The 15,984-nt window shown below is 40.7% G+C and overlaps 1 protein-coding gene across 1 annotated transcript in view; it reads right to left on the bottom strand.

Annotated features, from left to right (window-relative positions):
- Positions 1 to 621: 621 nt before the first annotated feature.
- LDLR (low density lipoprotein receptor) overlaps positions 622 to 15,984 on the bottom strand; it is a 36,734-nt gene continuing 21,371 nt past the window's right edge. Inside the window, 12 exon segments of the mRNA XM_042447728.1 lie at positions 622 to 2,868; positions 8,095 to 8,114; positions 8,117 to 8,154; positions 8,156 to 8,192; positions 8,195 to 8,230; positions 8,233 to 8,247; positions 8,508 to 8,585; positions 9,286 to 9,462; positions 9,681 to 9,793; positions 12,194 to 12,287; positions 14,373 to 14,468; positions 14,471 to 14,490. Coding sequence (XP_042303662.1) covers positions 2,833 to 2,868; positions 8,095 to 8,114; positions 8,117 to 8,154; positions 8,156 to 8,192; positions 8,195 to 8,230; positions 8,233 to 8,247; positions 8,508 to 8,585; positions 9,286 to 9,462; positions 9,681 to 9,793; positions 12,194 to 12,287; positions 14,373 to 14,468; positions 14,471 to 14,490 — 760 coding nt within the window. The 3' untranslated portion in view covers positions 622 to 2,832.

A 15,984-nucleotide genomic window follows, 5' to 3' on the forward strand; every position in this document is an offset into this window, starting at 1 on the left:
TCACCTATGAAAGCCCACTAGACAAGTGGGCAAGTCATACACACTCTGCCTCAGAGGAAGGTAAAGACAAACTCCTTCTAAACAAATCTTCCCAAGCAAACCTTGTGGCAGAGCCGCCTTAGGGTTGCATAAGTCAGAAAAGACTTGAAGGCACACAAGAACAAAGTTGAGTACAATGTCATTATTAACAGATGCAAGAGAACCAGGCTGTTCTCAAGGTTATACAAAGCAGAACATTCTACAGCTGTTCAGGCCAATAACACAATCGTACAACATAAAATGTTGTAGAGCCACACTTGACCAGCTTTTGTGCTTCTGGGTTTGGACAGCCACATACAAGTCCCCTTAAGCAATACACACATGAATGTAAGCATTTCAGAATACGCAAGAGTAATAGAATCAAATATAGCAAATGGTTTTAGATCATCTCCAGCTGCAACCACTCCCTGCTGAATTGGCAGGAACATGCTGTGTTGCAACTAGAGATACTGTGAAAGACTAAATGCATAGAAAATATGCCAACACCAAGTTAGTCATATGAATGAATCTTACAAAAGACTAAACTAATGGTTCTTTTGGCTTCAGCCCCTCACCTTTGGGCATTGCTGTTAAGAGCACCAGTACGAGCAGCAAGTAAGGATAATTTATTAATCAAAGCATCAACATAGGTAAGGAGATTGGAACAGTTTGATGTAACAGTGTAGAATACATTCTCATTTAAAAGTACACTTCTATAAGTGCATGTGTTCACAGTCAGATTTGTTCCAGATTAGAACTGCATTTTATTTAATCACAGTTGATCTGCCCTCCCACTCAGAAACATCCATACACACACTTATTTTATCCATCCAAGTTTTGTTTAAGAATGAAAAAGGACATAATCACAGGAAGAGAGAGAGAGAGAGAGAGAGAGAGAGTCAAAGAGAAAGGCAAATTAGCAACAACAAGAATATAAACTTAAATAAATAACTCATACCTTTTATGAACGTATGTACAAATAGACAAGGCAACTTTTGTGCAAAGGAAATATATATATGTATATATATCTCAACAATGTACATATACATTATTTACATACTTGATAATAGGAAAAAGAGGATGGAATCTTTCACAGCTTCAGACCAAAAGGTTTGAGGACTTTTCCTTGGTATTTAGTGCTTTGCCCCATCAATGGAAGGGAATTAGACCAAGAATACAAAGTTGCCCATTTGTTATTCAAGAATCCTGCCAACATTTGCTTGGTGTTACATGGGGAATGGGTGAATAAATGTAATTTAGTCCTCCACTGCTAGACATATGTTGAAGTTTGAACCAGTATCTATTTTTGAATTTGCACCCTGTTTCTGTATCTTTGTACATGTAAGGATGTATCAATTAACAGGATTTTAAAAATTACTGAGCAGTCACAGGGCATAACCCATTTGTCATTACAGAAAGTCTGTGAATGTTGGCAGAAGCACACACCAGCTCCAACTCAACCCACTTTCATCTATGAAAGCTGCAGAAGTAACACATACAAAACCTATTTATTCCTGTCTAAAGTGCAGAGCCGGAGCTTACAGTGATGAGTGGAGGAGCAAAAAAAGAGTCCACTTGGCATTTCCTCCACCTTGCCCCAGCCACATAAAACAACAACACCACCCTTCATTAGTAAAGGAAGCATATAAAAAGCAAGCAAAGCAAAATTGAAGACAGAAGAAGCTGTGAAAGATTCCTGACATAAAGAAGCACAGCATAAGGCAACTGCAAACCTGTGGTTAAGTTAGAACACGCAGGACAAATGGCTTCAGTTTCCTGGCCAGCACAATCTACTTTTCCTGTGTCCACCTGCATACAAGCCACACAGTCTGTGCCAAGCCGATGCAACACCCTCTCCTCTTTTCCCTCCTGCACACTCAGCCTGTTTGTCTCATTGGTTTGGGCTTGTTGGTTGGTTGAGTTCCTCTTGTCCTTCTAGCATGTGGGGGCCAGAGAGACCAAGAAAGGGATCAAGTGCAAATACAATTATATAAAACTATAGGGCAACACAGACCATGAACAGAACCAAAGAATAAAACCAAAATGCAAGGTGGGCTGAAGAATAACTGGCCCTGGGTCAACAGGATCCAACAGGTTTTCAACAGGATCCAGGCAGGAGACCCAGAACCTGGACCTTTGTGTTCTGATTTGCTTTTTCTTTGGAACCAGAGAGAACAAAGTCACTTATTTCTTGCTGACGACATGGATGGCTGGGATCCGCTTCCCAAGCTTCTCTGGGCTGGCTTGAGAGAGGAAGGGTTCCTGAGCTCATAGACAAGGCAGGCTTGGCTTCTGGCCTCCCACTCCTTCCAAGGTGGCCTTGTGTCTGCCGGTGGGAGCTTTTAAAGCAGAGCAGCAGGGCACAAAGGCCAGTCCCTGAAACAACCCTGAGACACTGAGCTGTGCATCTAGAGAGAAGCCTTCTCCTCTTCTATTAAACCCTTACTCTCCTTCACATGTAAGAAAACAATGCCCTGCCCAGATTATGAAGGAGAACCAGAATGCAGCAGACACACTGGTGTCTTGGCAGCACCGGATACAAAAAAGAAAAAATAAATAAATATACAAAAAGGTAAAAACCCAACAAGACTGCCAAGCTTCATTTGCAATGTTCTTCATAAACAGCAGTTGACCAATGCACTCTTTCTGTTTTTAGAAAATAATAATAAAGGAGAAAGGGAAAAGTTCCATCAAGTCATTCAGGAAGTGGTGTTGGACGGCTGAGAGAGAACTGAAGGCCAGGGCACCAAGATTCTCTTCCCTGGAAACAAGCAGCAAGGTCTGGAGAGAAGGACTTCAGGTCTTGAGGCAGGTTCACGCTGCATCATCCTCCATTCTGACCATTTGTCTCTGTTTGACAAAAAGATGAATGCATGTTTTAGTGGGCCACTTGAGTGCTTAGACACTTTGAGTTCAAATCTTACCGCAAATAGCAGAGTTCTCATGAACTTGAATTTAAGTGGGTCACCATGGAGTTAAATAGTGCTGTCTGTCTGAAAATGTCATTGAAGGCAAAGTAAACTAACTCTTATGAATAGTAACAAAGCCCATTCTGAATTAACTCCAGTTATAGTATGCTGTAGCCAAATCTGCTTGCTCCCATGATAATTCATTTGCTTTAGGAAGAGAAACTAAGTGAAAGAAAACTGATGTGTAGCAGTAACTTATTGGGGTTATGAATATGTTCTGAACTAGTATAAAAAGGGAGAAATGGGGAGGACATCAAATCCCATTAAACCTTCCATTTTCATTGCCTTAATTGCAAATGTTCAGTGTCCCAAAGCAATGCATATGTGTTCTCTTTCCTTTAATCACCTGCATAACCAGGGATTTAAGCACCCAGTTTCTATTTCCTATTTTAACTAGGCACTCTTTTGAGCTACCATCTCCACTTTTTACAATGACCATGGGAAACTAAGGCCTGTTACAGACAGCCAAAATAAAGCTGCTTCGAGTCACAGTGGAGGTATGGTGTTTCAATGATGCATGTGTCCTAAGAGTCCAGAAGCCGCACCAAAGCCACACTCCAGACTGGAGCATGGCTTTGGTGTGGCTTCTGGACTAAAAAGAGAGCTAAGAGCGTATTTGGTGGTTTGAGCACTGGTCTATGACTTGAGACCAGGTTCAATCCCTGCCACCTAGAAAGCCCACTAGACAATGGGCAGTCATACACACTCTGCCTCAGGGAAGGTAAGACAAATCCTTTAAACAAATCATTCCCAAGAAACCTGTGGCAGAACGCCTTAAGGTTGATAAGTCAGAAAAGACTTGAAGAACAAGAAACAAAGTTGAGTACAATGTCATTATAAGATGCAAGAAACCAGGCATGTTCAGTTATACAAACAGAACATTAACAGCTGTTCAGGCCATAACAATCTACAACATAAAAAGTTAAAGCACCATTGACCAGCTTTTTGCTTCTGGTTTGGACAGCCACATACAAGTCCCCTTAACAATACCCAAAATTTAAGCATTTCAGAATCCAAAAAGTAATACTATCAAATATAGAAAGGTTTTAATCATCTCCCAGCTCAACCACCCACGACACAGAACATCTTATACTTCAGCTTTTTTGCAACAGAGCTTGTAAAGACTAACTCATAAACATATGCAAACCAAAAATTATCATATAATGATCTTACAAAAGACATAAAACTAATGGTTTTGCTTCACCCACCTTTGGCATGCTTTAAGAGCACCAGTAGAGCAGCAAGTAAGGATATTTATAAATCAAAGCATCAACATAGGTAAGGAGATGGAACAGTTGATTTAACAGTGGTAAAACATTCTCATTATAAAAGTACACTTATCTATACGTGCATGTGTTACAGTCAGATTGTTCCAGAGTTAGACGGCATGTTTATTTATCACAGTTGATCTGCCCTCCCACTCAGAAACATCCATACACATACACACACTTAGTTATCCATCCAATTTTGTTTAAGAATGAAAAAGACATGCATCAAAGGAAGAGAGAGAGAGGGAGAGAGAGAGCCAGAGAGAGTCAAAGAGAAGGCAAATTAGCAAACAAGAGAATAATAAACTTAAATAAATACTTATACCTTTTATGAACGGATGTACAAATAGACAAGGCAACTTTTGTGCAAGGAAATATATATATGTATATATATCTCACAACAATGTACCTATACATTATTTACATACTTGATAAGAGGAAAAGAGGATGGAATCCTTTCATCTTCACAGCTTCAGACCAAAAGGTTTGAGGACTTTCCTTGGTATTTCGTGCTTTGCCCCATCAATGGAAGGGAATTAGACCAAGAATACAAAGTGCCCATTGTTATTCAAGAATCCTGCCAACATTTGCTTGGTGTTACATGGGGAATGGGTGAATAATGTAATTTAGTCCTCCACTGCTAGACATATGTTGAAGTTTGAACCGTACTATTTTGAATTTGCACCGTTTCTGTATCTTTGTACATGTAAGGATGTATCAATAACAGGATTTTAAAAATTACTGAGCAGATCACAGGGCATAACCCATTGTCATTACAGAAAGTCTGTGAATGTTGGCAGAAGCAACACCAGCCTCAACTCAACCCACTTTCATCTATGAAACTGCAGAAGTAACACAATACAAAACCTATTTATCCTGTCTAAAGTGCAGAGCCGGAGCTACAGTGATGAGTGGAGGAGCAAAAAAAGAGTCACTTGGCATTTCCTCCACCTTGCCCAGCCACATAAAACAACAACAACACCACCCTTCATTAGTAAAGGAAAGCAAAAAGCAAGCAAAGCAAAATGAAGACAGAAGAAGCTGTGAAAGATCTGACATAAAGAAGCACAGCATAAGGCAACTGCAACTGTGGTTAAGTTAGAACAGCAGGACAAATGGCTTCAGTTTCTGGCCAGCACAATCTACTTTTCCTGTGTCCACTGCAGCAAGCCACAGTCTGTGCCAAGCCGATGCAACACCTCTCACCCTCCTCTTTCCTCTGCACACTCAGCCTGTTTGTCTCATTGGTTTGGGCTTGGTTGGTTGTTAGTTCCTTCTGTCCTTCTAGCACGTGGGGGCCAGAAGACAAAAAAGGGATCAAGTGCAAATACAATATAATAAAACTATAGAGCAACACAGACCATGAACAGAAACCAAAGAATAAACCAAAATGCAAGGTGGGCTGAAGAAAACTGGCCTGGGTCAACAGGATCACAAGTTTTCAACAGGATCCAGGCAGGAACCCAGAACCTGGACCTTTGTTTCTGATTGCTTTTTGGAACCAGAGAGAACAAAGTCACTTATTTTCTTGCTGACGACATGGATGGCTGGGATCCGCTTCCCAAGCTTCTCTGGGCTGGCTTGAGAGAGGAAGGGTTCCTGAGCTCATAGACAAGGCAGGCTTGGCTTCTGGCCTCCCACTCCTTCCAGGGTGGCCTTGTGTCTGCGGTGGGAGCTTTAAAAAAGCGAGCAGAGGGCACAAAGGCCAGTCCGAAACAACCCTGAGACACTGAGCTGTGCATCTAGAGAGAAGCCTTCTCCTCTTCTATTAAACCCTTTACCTCCTTCACATGTAAGAAAAACAAGCCCTGCCCAGATTATGAGGAGAAACAGAATGCAGCAGACACGGTGTCTTGGCCAACCGATACAAAAAAGAAAAAATAAATAAATATACAAAAGGTAAAAACCCAACAAGACTGCCAAGCTTCATTTGCAATGTTCTTCATAAACAGCAGTGACCAATGCACTCTTTCTGTTTTTAGAAAAAATAATAAAGGAGAAAGGGAAAAGTTCCATCAAGTCATTCAGGAAGTGTGTTGGACGGCTGAGAGAGAACTGAAGCCAGGGCAACCAGATTCTCTTCCCTGGAAACAAGCAACAAGGTCTGGAGAGAAGGACTTCAGGTCTTGAGGCAGGTTCACCGCGGCATCGTCCCTCCATTCTGACCATTTGTCTCTGTTTGACAAAAGAAGGAATGCATGTTTTAGTGGTCCACTTGAGTGCTTAGACACTTTGAGTTCAAACTTACCGCAAATAGCAGAGTTCTCATGAACTTGAATTTAAGTTGGTCACCATGGAGTTAAATAGTGCTGTCTGTCTGAAAAATGTCATTGAAGGCAAGTAAATAACTAACTCTTATGAATAGTAACAAACCATTCTAAATTAACTCCAGTTATAGTATGGCTAGCCAAATCTGCTTGCTCCCATGATAATTCATTTGCTTTAGAAGAGAAACTAACTGAAAGAAAACTGATGTGTAGCAGTAACTTATTGGGGTTATGAATATGTTCTGAACTAGTATAAAAAGGGAGAAATGGGGAGGACACTCAAATCCCATTAAACCTTCCATTTCATTGCCTTCATTGCAAATGTTCAGTGTCCCAAAGCAATGCATATGTGTTCTCTTTCCTTAATACCTGCATAACCAGGGATTTAAGCACCCAGTTTCTATTTCCTATTTTAACTAGGCACTCTTTTGAGCTACCCATCTCCACTTTTTACATAGACCATGGGAAACAAGGCCTGTTACAGACAGCCAAATAAATGCTTCGAGTCACAGTGGAGGTATGGGTTTCATATGATGCATGTGTCCTAAGAGTCCAGAAGCCGCACCAAAGCCACACTCCAGACTGCTTTGGTGTGGCTTCTGGACTTTTAGGACAGCATGCATCATGAAACACCATACCTCCACTGTGACTCGAAGCAGCTTTATTTGGCTGTCTGTAACAGGCCTAAGAGATAAGGAGAGAAGAGAATTGAGACCAGACAAAAACAGCCACTCCAGCAGAGAAAGGGAGAAGGAAGAATTTCCGCTGCCTGTTGAAAGTTGGCAGCCAGGTTAAAGTTCCATCTAGTAAAAAAAAAAAAGAAACACTCACTTATTCCTAAGTGCTCAGACTAATTCAGGCGTGTTAAAGGGTCAAGCCCTTCTTAGCTAATCGCGATTCCAGGTTTAAACGATTTGGCGTGTGGAGTACTAAGTAACTAACATCTTGATTCATTGAAAGTTGAACCAGCTGATGGAAGAGAGAAACAGAAAAACATCTAGACTCAGCAGAGCATTGCTTCCCTTCCTCAGTGCTCCCAATATATGGAAACATTGGTCCTAAACCCATAAACTGACAGTCACTATATTCTGAATGAATGCAGACAATGGGGCCAGAAACATAAACACACCACGGCTTTGCACAAGGCTTTACTGAAGATGTTCTCCTCCTGGAACCAAGGAAAGGTCAGAATAGCTGCCTGGGGTGAGGGTGAACTGGTCCTTGAGTAAAATAAAAATAAATGAACCAAAAAGGCCTGTTACAGACTGCAAAAATAAAGCTGCTTCGGGTCTCTTTGCAGGTATGCTATTTAAATGATGCATGCCTAAGAATCCGGAAGCTGCACCAAGCTGCACTCCAGTGCTTAGAATGAAGTGGGGCTTTTGCCACAACCTCCGGACTCTTAGGACCCATGCATCATTTAAATAGCATACTCCAAAGAGACCCGAAGCAGCTTTATTTTGGCAGTCTGTAACAGGCCAAAGTCTCTTTGGGGGGGTACACTGAATGCTCTCCAGTGCACCCACAACCCACAATGAGACATCAGGATCCCCATTTTAAATATTAGCTTACCGATGGGTACGTATATCCTCCTGACTCCGACAAATGTGAAATCCGTCTTCTGTTGTCTTCATAGACAGGGTTGTCGAAGTTGATACTGTTGGTATTTTGAGTCGCCAGTTCTTCCACATAAGGAAAGCCCCAAAGAGACTAAGCAAATCAGGACTGAAAACAAAAGTCCAGCAGACTTGTTTTAACTGAACTGCAGTACCACAACAACACAAAAACATGGAATATGGAATAATGCAGAATGAAAACATAAATATAATGGAGCTAATGGATCTATACTAGAAGAGGCTCAGCTCAAGAATGCCTTGAGTTCAAATGCACAATTTGGCTACTGCCATTTGCAGCAGCAGTTAATGTAGGTTGGTGGAAAACCCATCCCACCCCACAAAAGTGTCTTAAAAAAGAGGGGGAATTACCTAGTGGCAGGACAATAGAAAGCACTGGTGGGCCCCTTTGTTTTGCCGCATCAGTTTCTGCGGCGATCCCATTTCGGGCTGCAGAAACAGAACACACAAAATGAAACTCTTCAAACTGTATGGTTGATTTGGGGGGGGGGGGAATATGAATGGCTCTAGTTTTTGAATGGCTACCTTTCAAAATTAGTTGAAAACATTGTAATCCTTCCTCACACAGCAACCCTCTTCATTTTAGATTAGACAAAAGCTGAAATTTAGTCTCCGTTATGAACATTTTGGTCCCCCCTTAGTTACACAAAAACTTGCCTATCACAAAATATATGCAAAGTACTAAGGTACATAGGGGAGAAAACTATGAGATGGCACTAAGCTGAGGTTGTTTCACAGTGCAAAAATTTACTGCTTTCTCACTAACTTGAAAAGGATACTTTTTTGGACTGCAGTTTTCAGAATTTTTCCTACTGGCATGGTCAGATATTTGTTTGAGGGATTCTGAGACTTGTATCCAAAAAGAAACTTTTCCAAAGTAGTGAGACAAAACCGCAACCCTCACACTGTGGAAACATTCAGCTTTGTGTGCTGTGTGCCTTCAAGTCATTCCAACTTATGGTGACTCTAAGGTGAACCCATCATGGACAAACACTCGAGTCTCAGCTACAGGTATAATCCACCAAATAAAGTTCCCAAAAGGGTGCAGAAGCTTTGAAGGACTTGCAGAGAGCAAGTACCTGAAGGGTCTTGTTAAGAGCAGCTGGCTGAAAATACAAGCCCCCCTTACCTTGTTGGGAAAGGGTGACCATTTCAGAGGTGGGTGTGTTCAGGGCAGATTTGCTTGACACAGTAGAGACAGGGAGAGGTTGGTTGTCAGTCTTGGACCTTAGATGTGGAGAGAAGCTCACCAAAGGTGTGGTCCTTGCAGTGGGTGCGAGCGCTGGGGCGTCAGGGACAACAGGATCTGTGTGGTGGACAAGACAGCGTATCAGTGCTACAACAAAATGACATCCTTCCAATTTTGCAGAAATGGTGGGTGGGAGAGCAAACACACATCTTTTCTTTCACAGACACATACTCCCTCCACCCGCCACAATACACAACTTGCCCCCGCTATGGCACTATAGCACTACCATTTGGGCTCCAACCTTTGTGCACTTCATACTGCAGCTAGGTGCATACCATCAGGACAGGCACAGGTGTACTTGTGAGTGGAGGGTGATTTGTGGGGCAGGAAGGCATAGGTACTGGCAACTCCATTAGGAATGCCAGTCCTTTCACACACCAATTCACACCTGTAAAGGAGGATAAGGAACAACCAGATTTAAGAAGGAATTTAAAAAATATATTTTAAGATAAGCATATAGATAATAAATGCTGCAAATGCTTAAAAGAAAAGAAACATTATTTCTTCAACGGTGGTTGGGTATAAGAATGAGAAAATATTGGCGCTCTATACATCAAGTAATTGAAAAAAATCTAAATTTAAAATTACAAATGAAACCTGAATTATATTTATTATTATTATTATATTATATTATTATTAACAACCTTTCTTTAAAAGCACTGTAAATTTATTATGTATGAAGATGAAGAGAAAAAAAAGAAATACTAGATATTATGTTATTGATGTTGGACACTAGAATTGTGATTAGAACTTTGTATAATGTAGTTTATTTAATATGTTGGTATGTCTGTTTTGGATGTTTGTATGTTTGTACATTTTTCATTAAAAAAGTTTAAAAATTAAAGAAAAGAATTGTATGCTCAGAGTGGAAGAGGGTACAACGTTTTGGTACAAGATTGGTCATTAAAGTTATTAGACTTGCGAATTAGATAAACTGACATGAAATGCAAAAGTTTAGGGAAATTTGTAAATAATTGGAATTAATAATGAAATATCTAAGTAATATGTGGGGAGAAATGATGATTATTGTTTTCCAGGATTAATTATAAGAGATAATTGTATAATAGGAGAGTAGGAGGAACTTCCTGACACTAAGAGTTGTATGACAGGGGACCACTCCTTTGGAAATTCACGAGTCTCCTCTTTGGAGGACTTTAAGCAGAGACTGGATGCCATCTATTGGGGATCTTTGATTGTGAGTTCGCATGCAGAATGGGTTGGATAGCCCTTGGGGTCTCTTCCAACTCTAGGATTCTTAAATTGTATATACATTAGGATTTAAATATCTCTTTACCAAGATAGAATCAAAAAAATTATTCACTTATAATACAAGAACAGAACAAATAACAGGAATGAAACCAAACACAGATAGCTTAGGAAAGGTAGTATGGAAGAATTGTAATGAAGAGTATAAAAAATAATAACGTATGATTTTATTTGTTTGTTATACGTTACAACAAAATTTCTTTAAAAAAAAATAAAATAAATAAAATTTCCGAGGTATGCAAAAAAGGTAAATGCTATTATTAAAAATGCCCATCTTCCACTATCATTTGTACTTCCTAATTTTTTTTTACCATACAAACACAGACCCCACTGTCAGGCCAATTAAATTGCACTTTACAAAAGTAGAAAGAGATGAAGGGAAAGGAAAACATGCCTCGCCTCTATATCCAGCATGGAGAGGGCTTAAGTAGCACATGAGCAGATACCTTTCGGTTGCGCACAGAGTGGAAAAGGGCCAAATCCTCTGGGGAAAACAGGTCCTGTGCCACCTTGAGATGTCTGAGCCTGTCATCCGATTGGCGCTGTAAATAGCTCATTATAACATCGTCCAGAATACTTTATCCTGGGGGACAATTCAATATTTGAGAGGAATTAGAACACCACATGTATTCAGCCACTCCAGAAGTACTCATAACATCATATCCTCTGCTAATGTGGACAAACAGCTAACTGTTCGGAGCTGCCCAGGGCCCAAGTTTAAAAGTAAAACACAGAAAATCCCATGACCACTGTTCTATAGTAATTGTAAATACACACACACCCCACACCAAGCAATCAATGTAACATGGTATTTTACAAAACTAAAAATTGTTTAAAGTTTTTTAAAAAACTACCTTTGCTATAATAATAAATAATGAAACAGATTACTTTTAAATGAATGTTCCAAACTCTGCTTTTATTGTTGGCACTTCTACCATAGTGCTCAGATTTGCAAGAATTGGACAAAGGGCAGCTCTAGGGCTCCATGCAGTCCTGCAAGACTCTTTGCATCTCTCACAACTGCCCTTTTTGTCATAAGAAGTATCCAGGAAACAAGAAGCAGACTTTGGCCTGAGGGCCAAAAACAGGCTTCTAGGTGCCTCTGAATTTTCCCAGGCCTGCTGTTCTGCTTCTGCAGTATTAAACCCAGTTAATGTACTGCTGCAATTGTAAGCTGCTATTCCAAGTCCCAACCAAAGAAACAGTTAGAAGCAGTTGTTCCGAAGATTTCAAGTTTCAAAGCAACTACATTCATCTCGCCAAAAGAGAAATTATACAGAGAGAGCAGACATTTTTGCAGAAAGGGAGCAACAATGGATAAGCAATAATTTTGGTGAGGAGAGGGCATGTTTTGCAACAAATCAGGGGAAAGAAGAGAGGAGCTCATTCAGTCTCTCAAATGCAACATCTCAACCTGAAGCTCCATCTCTTGACTACAGGCATTCCCAACTGCATTCAGGCATATTGTGCCTCACCTCAAAGACTGTGATGCAAAAGGGTGAGCCAATTTCTCCTCGTTCACAAGGATGGTCTTCCTGTTTCCCCTCCATCCACATCAATGCTGGAGACCGAGTGGTACTTGGAGTCTACCCAGTAGAGGCGCTGGTTGACTAAGTCAGCAGAGAAGAAAGATGTCAAATTATGCCTTTATGTTTTTATGAACAGAGACTGGCCAAACAATGTGAAGATGAGAATGGAGAGCAAGAAACTTGTGCAACGAATATTTCATTCACTTATCACTGCATCCCTTGATGGTTCACTATAGGGAGCATCTTTCAAAGGGAGCCAGAGGTTGCAAAGAAAGGCTATCAATTTCGGTCAAGATTCTTCATATCAACCTCTAAAACCCTGACTTCACTTTACATACAACTGTCACACTTCTTAAGGAAGAAATTAGAAAACGCTACCCAAACAACTAAGTACCATGCTTGGTTCCTTGCCATTGGGTGGAAATCAGAATCAGTTGTTTAAGATCTCAGTTTTTACTCAACAAACATCTTTTCTCTTGATACCCTTCCCAAGCAAATTCTTAACAGAAACCAATTACTTTGGCAGTAGTAAGTGAGCAACAAAACCAATTACTTTTAACATATTTAATTAACAATTTGTAAGCCGCTCTAATAGCCTTTTGGCTGGAAGAGTGGGGTATAAATTTGGGAACAAAGGCCTTTACAGACTGCCGGAAAAGGGCGGTCTGGCAGCACCTCCGCTTGCTCTGCGAGGGAGCCGCAGCTTACATACCAAGCGGCCCCGGGCGGAGTAAAAAGAAGCCCCAAAAGGTGCTTCTTCTGCGCACGCTAATGACGGCAAGGTGCCAAGGGTGCATTCATGACATCATCAGTGCCATGCGACATGTAGACGCTAGGCGTCCACGACGTCAAAATGGCGGCACCGGTGTAGAACGGGCGCCGCCACTTTTATGTCCCCAGGACGTACTAGGGTTAGGGCGTCCAGAATGGACGCCCTTTCCTAACCCTAGTACATCCCGGGGACGTACTTTATGCCTGTCTAATAGGCCAAAGACACTTGAAGAATTTATTGGTACGGTTAAGGAAAATATTATAAATGGATTTAGAAATGGTATTTGACACCAGGGAGATTACATAATGATAAGAAACTTCAAAAAATTGCTGAGAGGGTTGTCAGAGATAGAGTCATATAGCATATGTGGTGGCAATGTAAAATATTTACCAAAAATTTGAGGAAAAGTGATAATAGAAAGTCTTATGAATATAAAATAGACAGAAGTCCAAATATAGTATATTGCATTATATAATAGAGAAATTGAAAAAAGAAGAAAAAAAATCTGGTAACAAATTTGATTACAGCAGTGAGACTAATTATAGCAAGATGTGGAAAACGAAATAACTGTAAGAATTGGAGGACTGGTATAAAGAGGTATGGAAATTAGGGATAATGATAAATTGACCTGCAAATTTAGAGTAAAAATGGAATTAGGGAAAGAAGCAATATTGATGGAATTTGGAAAGAATCTATTGAGAAAGTATTGAGAATAGAAGATGGAAGATTACCCCATGAGAGGAACTGAGATTTGGATGGAATAAGAGGATGGAAATGGCTCCGGGGAAGGGAGCACTGAGGTGGGATATTAAAGATATTAGACAAAATGTAATAGAATGTAAGAAATATATATACAAATTATGTATTAAATAACAGTATTCAATGTATGAATCTTTATAATAAAAATAAAAATTAAAAAAATAAAAAGAGCAGGGTGTTATTAAATGACCAATAATGCAAAATCTGCTTTTTTGCTAAAAAAATCAGCCCTGAAACTACATCCAGCCCTGCAAAGCTATTTTTGCAGCTCCTGCCTTTTCCCAACTGATGTCTTCCTATGGCTTGTTGAATTTGGTGTCATGGCAGAACAAACAAACAACAAACATGTTTGCTGCTAAATAGGTGTGTAGGGTATTCCCACCCGATTTAGGTTAGAATCAAAGCATCAAAGAAGTGCAATTTCAGTCTAAAACAAGTGACCCATTTCCCAAGCACCTTCTTTTAGGAACTAAATGTAGATTTGTACCAGGGAATGGCAGCAAGAGGGAGGGGTCTGTCTTGCAGTAGGAACGTATAACATGCAAAATTGCCTCCCCCCCCCCCCCGGCCGCCCACTGAAGAGCTTCCCCTGTCCCAACCTATCTTTGTGGGGAAATTTTGCACAGCTAACAGGACATAACCAAGTGTTATTCCATTAGGCCACTGGACACCTTCTGTCACCAAGGAAAAGTTGTCCACTCCATTCAAGCCCACTTTGGCGATTTTTGCAGACAGTGCCAGTCAGTCCAGTACATGAACCTAACAACAGCACAAGGGAAGGGAGAGACACAGAAAGATAGGAAGAATCAGTTTGAGCCAGCAACACCCAGCCCCCTTCTGTCAACAACATTACACCTGCTGAGCCCTGTTTCTCCTAGTGGCATCTCTTGCCCCAGTGCCATGGTTTTCTTCCCATTTGTGCCTATAGCAGTGATGGTGAACTTTACAGACCGAGTGCCCAAACTGCAACCCAGACCCCACTTATTTATGGCAAAGTGCACGTCTCTCTGGCTTTCTAGTAAGAAACTCTGGCAAACTCTGTGTTAGAGTGACAGCATGTGTGCCCACAGAGAGGGCTCTGAGTGCCACCTCTGGCATGCGTGCCATAGTTTCGCCATCACGGCCTATAGTATGCAGCTGAAATAGGAAACCTCTGGCCCAACAGTGGCCTATAATACCTATGAGTTCCATGCCACATGGCTAATGGTAAAAATATGGGAATCATGGACCAAAACATCTGAAGATTAAGCTTTCTAAACTTTGGGAATTTCAGATTTGTCTATGTTTGTTTGTGTGTTGTAATGAAATAAAGAATTATTATTTAAAAAAGGAATTTCAGATTAATGCTCTATATTTTTACTATAATTGGTTGTCTGTTTTATCCTGTATTTTGTGTTTGTGTGTGAGCTTTTTTTTTTTGCGCACTGATATTTACTGTTCTAGTTTACATTCCATTTTAGTACTGTATTCTAGTATTTTATATTGAAGTAGTTATAAATGTTCCTGTTGTGAAGTGCCATACATATCAATTATAAAAAAAAGAGGAAGTTCAGCAGCTTTGGTGTAAAGGAAAACCAGGACTGACTGTTGTTGTTTTTAAGTGTCCTTAAAAAACCCTGTTGGATCCACCACAGCGGCACAGGAAGGCATGTTTTTACAAAGTAAGACACTGCCCCTCTTCCTCAGTACTGTCTACCTGCAAATGCAAGTGGGTCAACTTGGGGCTTCTGCAAACCAAATATGTACTCTGCCTTGGAGTGGTAAAGCTCCCTATCAGCCATTTTGCCAGTCCTCCGGTGCCACCTTCTTGACCCAACCTTGTGTCACAATGCGAGAAGTGAAGGCTTGACCTGAACATATTACTCTGGTGCAGGGAAGGGACCTGAGATTTAACCACACCCTTCAAACTCAAAATGTGATGGCTGGTGACTTAGGTCCAAAACACACTGCAGAAATAATCCAGTTTGAGTCCGCTTTAACTGCCCTGGCTCGGTGCTAGAGATGGAACGTTGTGGCTCCAGACCATCTGACAGAGAAGATTAAATGTCTCACAAAACTATATCCCAAATTCCCTAGCATTGAGCAGGGCAGTTAAAGAGGTGAAAGGATTATTTCTGGCAATGAAGGGTTTTTTCTTTATGGTGGTAGACCATTTCTTGCTTTTTTTTAAAGATAAATTTTCTTTCCAAGAAAAAAGGGCAGCTGAGTAGTAGCAAGGATGGATGCATGGATGGAGAAGGAGATATATATAAT

Source organism: Sceloporus undulatus, chromosome 2 (genome assembly GCF_019175285.1).
Source record: "Sceloporus undulatus isolate JIND9_A2432 ecotype Alabama chromosome 2, SceUnd_v1.1, whole genome shotgun sequence".
Lineage (NCBI taxonomy): Eukaryota > Metazoa > Chordata > Lepidosauria > Squamata > Phrynosomatidae > Sceloporus > Sceloporus undulatus.